Source organism: Orbicella franksi, chromosome 8 (assembly GCF_964199315.1).
Source record: "Orbicella franksi chromosome 8, jaOrbFran1.1, whole genome shotgun sequence".
Classification (NCBI taxonomy): Eukaryota; Metazoa; Cnidaria; class Anthozoa; order Scleractinia; family Merulinidae; genus Orbicella; species Orbicella franksi.
Window position 1 is genome coordinate 29459744 of NC_138152.1, and position 9200 is coordinate 29468943.

The window sequence follows — 9200 nt, forward strand, 5'->3', positions numbered from 1 at the left end:
TCGCCAAAAGCTGTTGAAACATTAATACACGGACAATGTTACGGATACTGTTTTCTTTATTGAGTGTAAAATATATTTTCTTTGGTTTTATCAAAGCGTTGGATTCGAAGGGAATAATTAATACACTAAAAAAAGGCATTACGTCAGCCATGGAATACGCTGATGTTGCGGCTTTCACTTTCGCTACTCGACAAATAAGATCGTGTTTACTTTGCAAGTTTATTTCACCAGAGGTGACAGTAATTTTGGGCTGTTTCATCGAAGTGAGTTGAGAGATTTGAAGGAAAATTGAATATTTGCTGAGGAAAACAAGAGCTTGCCAGAACTTGCAGTGTTTATGTCAACAAAACCATTCTAAAATTAGTGGATAGCGTAAACCTTGGATTGTGTGACTCGCATGACTACTTTGTTTGTCCTTTACATATAGCACAAACGAATTAAATTTTGACTTTTAAGGAAGAAAGCTGTTTATTAATAGCATTACTAATAGCGTGAAACTTGTTTCCTTTTCATATCATTCATGGGCATGTCCAGATTAAGACCATTACGTCATCATAGATTTTACAAAAACTAAGAGCGATGGTGCAATAATACAGTTTGTGTTGATCAAGTGATGTGGTGTCTACAGAAATCAATGAATCATCAAGGACTGCTTTCGAATGTGCACTGCATTGCGACTGTAGTACTAAGAGAACAGTTAAATTTTAAAAGCGCCGTTAGATCTAAAAGATCTTCTTGTTTTAAAAATGTTTTACTACTCATGAATGCATTAACGAGGATGCCTATATCATTCAGTTAAAGTTAAACTTTCCACAATAATAATCTTAATAAGCTTCATATATATATTAAATATATTTCTTCTAAAAGATAAACTAAAAGGTCAGCAGCACATTTCTAAATTATTTTGCCATTTCTAAGTTAAACTGCATGTTCCAGTATTTATTTCATTCACAAGACATATAATAAAATACAAATAATGAGCATTTCATATCTTTACCTGTAACATCTGTGTAAAACTTCATCTTATCCTGTAGCTTCACAGCCTTTCTCGTTTCTTCCAATGCAAGAGGATTACCACCCAACTGCAGCCCATCCAGCTCCTTCAGTTCACCAATCTCATCAGGCAATGTAGTCAACTGGTTATCACTCAAGTCCAGTACCTGGAGTTTACTGAGATGTTTTATGTGTGATGATAAAACTGTCAACTTGTTGTTACTCACATCCAGCCCTCTCATCTCCTTCAGTTCACCAATCTCATCAGACAATGTAGTCAACTGGTTATCACTCAAGTGCAGTTCCCGGAGATTCTTGAGATGTTTAATGTTTAAAGGTAGAACAGACAACTGGTTGTTACCCACACTAAGCACGGTCAGGTCACTCAACTCACAAATACTGTGAGGAAGTTCTCTCAACTGGTTCCCATTTAATCTCAGCATTTTCAGATTTTTCAGCCTGTTAATACTTGTTGGCAATAGGTTCAGACAATTAAATGACAAGTCAAGTTCCTCCAGTTCAGTCAGGTCATATACAGCATCAGGAACTTTTGACAACCCTTTACCTCTCAGACATAAACAGCTTCTTTCATCCTTGTTTGTATAAATCTCCTTCCTCAGCTCCTCTACTGACATTTTCTCCATCAATATACAGCGATAATTACAACAGTTTGGATGCTTTAATTCTTACTTCTGATATTAAAGTAAGTCTTATCTGAAAACACATGAAAAAAAAAATCGAGCTTTTAGTGACTTGCACATGAGACTTCCAGCCGTTTTAGGAGTACGGTGTTTATCCTCCTCCCACGAATGGCTGGATCACTGGTCTGTATTGCTTGTCCACATCCACTTTATATGCAAATTACCATGCGGTCAGCGCATGTAGAGAAAAAATTTTCGGAGTTTCTTACTCCACATAAAATTAAACCTGTTAACAAAGATGTGTTCTATGTGGAAATGTTTTGAATGACTCAAGGAAAAGCATAAAATACTAAAACAGGAACTTGTTTCAAAGCTACAAGGAATTGTAGCTACAATCGTGGACAAAAGTCCTTGGGACACTTATGTAATGTAACGGATTATCTGTGTTTTAGAACTGAAGTATGGTGAAAACGCTGCTATATCCTTTATAAACAGGTTGCTGTCCCCCCTCCCCACCCAACACAATGTTGAAAATCAGCTGAAATTGCACATACTAGTTTTCAACATTGTATCGGGGGTGGGGGCGAGGTTAGGCAGGTGAAGTTGTATTCGTGCCTGGCGTGTACGCCAAAGCGTCAAAAGTGCAAATTTGTCCCAAGACTTTTGTCCATGATTGTCTGAATTTCAGTTGAGAAATAAAATGTCACTTTTCAGCGGTTTTCCACAGTCTAAATGTGTTTTCTCTCGACTCTGTGAATAGATCGTAATACAAAGATTATTTTTGAGCTATTTTGTGGTTTATTTAAGCTTTTTTTTTTTCTTTTCAATTTTTCCCAACGCAAACATGTGGCGTAAATCGGAATTTGTTCTATCTCATGCTCGCGTGTGAGGTATTTGAAAGGACACACATGGTTAACGCTCAAGGCAGCAACGAGCATAAGCCATTTTAGATTACTGTGCATATGACAAGAATTTCTGTCGAACAGCGAGTAAAAGTCTTTTTTTTTTTAAGGAAAACGGAAGATTTTCACCCTGGCAAGTCGCGCGGAAATGTCAAATGTCAAAGTCATCTGTATCATGAATATGATACACGCAGTAAGCGGGCATCGTAAACTATAATTTTGTCCAAAGGGTACCAAACCAAATATTAGCAAGTTGTTTCCCGCCAGTGGAAGTCATTTCCTTTATTTATTTACGAAACAATACTGTGTGACATATTTCACTTATTCTTGAAAACTATTTGCAGAATGCTTGCTCTCTCTTTTTTGGCTGAAAAGCCCCTGTACAAACTTAATCAGCTGTCAATTTTTTGGTGACTGAAAAGAATTATTTTTGAGGGGCCTTTTAATGGTTTGATGTCTGTGTTTAACAGAAATAACATAAAGCCGTCATTTTCGCGGCAATTAGCATCTCATTGAATAAGAATAGCAACTATTGTTATATACCTCGTTCTTCAAAGCACTCCGGTACATGTAAATCAAGTGGCCGGGTATTCTGAAGTTGCTCCCTCGTGTTGTTTCTAATTGTTTTCGCTCTTCAGTTGTGACTTTTCTTGCATGCAAAGTAACGTGTAAAATCGTGTTCTTGTGTAAGTTATATATAAAATAAGTTGGCGACCAAAATTTACGATCTGGCGCGTTAGTCGCCAGCTGGCTCCCGGACGAAAAAGTTAATTTCGAGCCCTGAATATAATTCACGTTAATTGAGCATCTGTACATTAAACATTTCTTACCTTAGACTACAATAAGAGGAAACAGGCGATTCCTTTCGATGTAGCTGTGTAGAAGTACTTTGAGTGTTTCGCTTTCGAGACAACTCTGTGTCCTCCACAAGCTTTTCTTAATTTGCATGCGCGACCATTCCTTCATATACGACAAGATCTCGGATTTACTCTCAAACGTTTCACTGCAGATTCCATTACATGCGTGTTACATGAGGTATAGTCAGCCTTTAATACTTCCGGTTAGAAAATTCGTTCCTCAGGGGAATAATCTAACCAATCGAACACGAGAAAAGGACAAAGAAAACAGGTCGTGAGTAGGTCGTGGTAAAAGACAGCTTTCGGAGGAGACTCGGAACCAATTAAATACGAGAAAACAAGAACGTCTAATCCGATAACAACAATGTACGTTTGAAGGATTCGAAGTCAGTCTATTTGGAAGGAAAATGTAGGTGTTTATTGCTTCGTAAACTCTTGCTAGGAGAGTCATCTTTTCGTTTTTGTCAAGAACCATGTGCTGTCGAAGAAGGAAATCTGCAAAGATCGTTGTCTGGGTCGGCTCGTTCTAGTATATGTGTATTAAACACCATTGTATTAAACTGGCGTCGAGGTGTTTATTGCTTGCTGGGTGAGTGATCGTTCTTAATTTGTGATGGAGTTCTGAAAGTGTTACTAGGACGAAAATCGCATCTTTCCTATCAAGGCCATTTAAAACATAAACAAGTAGTCTGTATGGGATGAAAAATGCTGTTTACTATTTTCAAATATCTCTTTTTGTCCCAGAGATGTTCAAGTTTTTAAAATATGCAAATTACCAGGTGATCGCATCATACACTCAACCAAATTTTGATCAAATATGTTGAAAAAAGATATCTCAGCCAATTTGCATCAGAAATGTTTGATTCTTTGCAGAAAGTTTCTGCTAAATGTGCTCCACAATATGAGCTCAACAGTTTTGTTACCATGGCAACATACTGGGTTCAAGACCTCCCCAATATTAAGGCGGGGGTACACATGAATTTAGGTGAAATTTTAGGAAGTTTAAAGAGGGATTACAAGGATAAAATGGGGTTTGGAACACCACCAGACAGTTGATTGCCCCCAAAAGGGCACCCGGGTTGGTGGGCAACTGTTTAGTGTACGTCTACCAATTTCTAACTTCAAACAACATCAAATCTTCAAAATTTCCTATTTCCATAAATTGTACTAATCCTTTGAGAAAAACTATTTATCCCCAAATATACCCAAAAATCACCAAAAAATTTACAAAACAGCCCAAATCGTAGCTGTGTGAAATGAGCAGAGAGATTTTTCACTGCTTGAAACGTGAACGAGATATTTGCATTCAAACCATAATACCCAGCAAAAATATGGTCTTCATGTTAACCCCTGCCCTAAAGGCTTTTCTAGCCACCTTTGCCATTCCATTTTAATATCTGCTGCTTCCTGTAGAACTATTAGCCTACCAAGTTTCAATGGTCTCTGCTGCAAATTGGCCGAGATAGCTCCATTTATATACTTGATATAATATTGGGTTGAGTGTATAATGTCATCAGTCATCTTATTCGCATATTTTACACATTTTTCAAAGTTAGGCATCTCCGCAACTAATGCAGATATTTGAAAAATGGTAAATGGTGTGGTGAATGAGTATGAAATAATTATGGTATATAAGGTCTTTACACAAAATTCAACTGTTTTTTCTACCACCTTTGTCAATATTATTTTTAAAGTACATGGATTAGCTGTTGTTCAGGAAAAATTAAAAAATCAAATTGCTGCACCAAAGGATATTGGGTATCAAGACTGAATCTTTTGAGATCAGATCAGGTGCAAGACACTACCTGAAATTGTTCCCCAAACATGAAGCCAAAAAAAGTTTTCTCTTTTAGAGAAGAGAAAGTATTTTATTGTTACTGCACATGGGATAATACCAGACAGTTCCTATGGTTCTGTCTGATCCATTTTTGCATTGTAAATAAAGTCCTAACTTGGGTGATGTTGAATTAAATCCAGGTCCTTTACAAGATGTGGACAATCAGACCAGATTGCCAGTAGATTCCTTGGCATTGCTTAACTTTCGATGGGGACAGTTAGGATTGATAACTGTAGATGTGGGTTTTGCAGGTGATTGCTTGTTTTAGAGCCATTTCACATCAATTACTTGGTAATCCCAATTTTAGCTACAGCAGTTAAGTTGTTCGTGCATGATGTACGACACTTGAAGCAGCACTCGCTTCTGCAACAAATTTGCACGTGCAACATTGTGCAAGTTTTCAACGGGTTTCTAATTTAAGCTGTTTTACACTCAATTACTATACTTTGTAGCCTTTATAGTACTATTTTTTTAGTCATTGGAAGTTTATTTGAACGTGTATTCAGTTATTTAACGCTTTTTCATGTGTATTTGTTTAGCGTGTACGCTACCCTTGTTTCTAGGTCTTCCTAGTAAGTTCTGTGGTGTCGCGAAAGCACAAGCGTAGCGCCGCAACACCCAACTAGCGTTATAAAAGAGTAGTTTTTTTCGTTAGCAAGATCAGTTGACGGAACATCTGTTAATTTGACGCAAGTTAACAAGTTTCTCCAAGTTTATCATTGTTCTGGTGATCAAGGTAGCACCAAGGTAATTACTTTTTACGCTATTTCAGTTTGTTTATGTAAGCAGTTTGTATCTTTAGTCGTTTAAGGTAATTCCCCTGAAATAAAACTGCCAATAAATTTTTGTTCAAACTTTGTCCAATGAATATTTATCATACGAGAACTTTAATTATAAAATAAAAAAACGGGGCTGCCCATGCCCGGCCCGTTAAGGAGCAGTGAGGCATTGAAAATGTCCTATTTTAGCATTATTTAATGCTTATTACAAGAACGCATTCCAAGTTATTGTAAACTCTTTGTGAGCTCAGACTCATGAAAACACGCCTCAAACTACAGTCAATACTTGTGTCGGACACAAATAAACTTTTTAAGTTTGAGTTTGACAGACAGCTGAATCCTTGTTAAAATATTGGAACCAAATTGCTTGCCACGGCTATCAAACTGCAAAATAGAAAAGACTACAGTGCAGCTGCTGTTTTCCTTCTTTATTCAATTTTCAACAAGAGAAATCAGATCAGCCTTTTCTCACGCAAAGCTAATGATTAGTTGATTAAAATGAGTGAGCTATGGCCATTTTTCAACTGACAGAACTCAATATCAAGACAAATCCGCCATGTTTTCAATGTGCGCGTGCACGAGCGCGCGCTAATGACGCCATAAATTATGCGCAGTAAGGATGCGCAATGTAAATGCGAGGAATCACCTTAAGGTTATTCCCCAGTATTGCATTGCCCATCCCTATTGCGCATAATTTCACGCGTGATTAGCGCGCGCGCATTAAAAAATGGCGGCTTTTTCTCTACAGCTGGACCTCGCCATAGAGGTAAATTGTCATGTTCTCGCAAACGAGTATGATGACCTATCATTTTTTTTCTGTTTTGAATTGAGTAATAAAGTTCTCTGTGTAAAATAAATATGGACCAATACTCAGCGTAGAACAAAAAGCAATCGTCGGAAACGTGAATTTAGCAAGCAATCGTGACTACAATCATGGTGGTATTATAAGGATTTATATGGGTATAAACAAGGTGCTGTTGCTCCTAAACGAACATGGGGACCCCTCATTTTTATTTCAAAATTAAGGTCCTATAATATAAACAATCAATAGGCAAAGTTTCACAAAAATCTCAGTGCAGGTTCTATTTCAGTGAAATGACCTTAAGTTCAGTTTCATAGCTTGCGAATTGTAAATTTAAGTCTTAAGGTTTTAGATAAAGTCAAGTTGCATACGACATCGTTTTACCGTCACTGTAAAACGATCTTAAGTAATCTCCTTTCACTTTTGTAACTTTCGAAGCATGTGAAATGTATTTATATCCTGTTATTTTCGCAAGCTAATTTGTAATTTATTTGTATCTTTTATTTTAGTTCTCACGGTGTTTATAAAGTTTTTAAAGAAGTTTAATAAACAGCAGTTTGTGAACCGACGTCTAACCAAATCACTGGAGCAATACCAATGATCACTTTTACATCGTACAAGCTGCTGTTCAATACCTCGGAGATAACCCTGAACGTTTCATCGGAAGCAATACTCAGAATTCATGGAATGGTTACTTAAGCAATAGACCACAAGTTTGTATGGTTTATAGGCTGATAAACCACTTGGGATGTTGAAAGAACACTCGAAGAATTCGTAAATCACGAGCCGCAGGCTCGTGATTTACGAATTCTTCGAGTGTTCTTCCAACATCCCAAGTGGTTTATCATGCCTCTAAACCATAGAAACTTGTGGTCTATTGCGTTTATATAATAATTCAGAAGACACGCGAAATATCCATGAGTTTACTGGCACAATAAACCATAGCTGATTGACCAATCAGAGCGCGCGCATTCATTTAATTATTATATAATTGATAAGAATGTCAATGCAAGGTACATGGTGTGATGTACTAATTACACAAGCAGTTGAAGAATCACTAAATATAAAAATTTATATTGTAGAATCTCACGTAAATATTGGACCAGTGACTTTGGTAGAGCCACATCATACATCATCTCAGCAAACAGGACCAGTTTATAAATTATATATAGTTCATGTAAACGAAGTGCGTTATTATGTATCAACAGTACCAAATAGCTCTTACTTGGGAAATGAACACCATCAAATAGCTATTGTGATTTCAGTTTCACAGAACAAAATGTTCTTTCTGAACAAGAACATACAAGTAATAGAAAAAGAAAACATAATTCTGATCTGAAGAATATTGGAATAAGCACCACAAAAGGTGAAAATGAAAAATGCAAATCCAAGACTCATGGGCGGTAAAAAAAAATGGAATTCTTACATGAACTATTGCAGAAATACCCGAAAGGCTAGTAAAAGAATCAAAACTATGAATGTGACAGTGATAAGCAAAGTTTGTATAGTGTGATCGTCCGGGTGAGGATAGTTCTGAAAAGAACTGTTGTTGGTGACTGACGTTTCGACAACCTGAGCGGAAGTCATCTTCAGAGTCAAGTGAATTTACGAAGAACTTAAACGCGACCCGACGCCAGCACTTCAACATAAAATTAACAGCAAAATACTTACGCTATTGACACTCAACACTACTATCGACTGAGGTGCTCAGTACCACAACGACCGAAACTTTACGGACTGCCAAAACTGTACAAACCTGGTATACCGATGAGACCTATAGTGTCATTCTGTGGGTCCCTTACGTATCAACTGTCTAAGTACTTGACGACCATACTACAACCCCTTACTGACAAATCAAGACGCAAACTACAATCTACGGAGAACTTTCTTGACGCTATTAAGACAGTACAGATACTTGACGACTACAAACTTGTGTCTTTTGATTTGAAAACTCTGTTCACCAGTATTCCACTTCAATTGGCATTACAGTGTACCGAGACCGCTATACAACAACCCCGGGGGAGGTACTTTGGGAATTTCTGGGTGGGGATTTGCCGCTGGGACCCTGGAACCCTTAGCCTATACCAGAGCTTGTTCAGCTGAATTTTGCTACCCTATACTAGAGTAAACTCCCCAAATCCCCCCCATCTATCGACACTGTTGAGGCTGATTTGCGTAAATTTAAACCTGCTGATTTGATTCTTTTTATATTTTTGAGTGGCAATTCCTGGTTTCCTTAGTCTAGATAAAATCTTCAACCAACTAGTCAGTTTTGTGAAAAACTATACCCTATTCTAGAGCCAAACGCTCTGACAGGAGCCCATTGGCTCCTGGCTCTGATCTCAGTGATTCGATAACTGAGGGCAACCTGGAATTGTACGCTGACGAC

The 9200-nt window shown here is 37.5% G+C and overlaps 1 protein-coding gene across 1 annotated transcript in view; it reads right to left on the reverse strand.

Moving 5' to 3' along the window:
• Positions 1-1692, reverse strand: part of LOC145494333 (uncharacterized) — a 45087-nt gene extending 43395 nt beyond the window's left edge. The window contains exon 1 of the mRNA XM_081473774.1: positions 998-1692. Within this exon, the coding sequence (XP_081329900.1) occupies positions 998-1637 (640 nt within the window). The 5' untranslated portion in view covers positions 1638-1692. The remainder of the gene's footprint in view (positions 1-997) is intronic.
• Positions 1693-9200: the final 7508 nt, after the last annotated feature.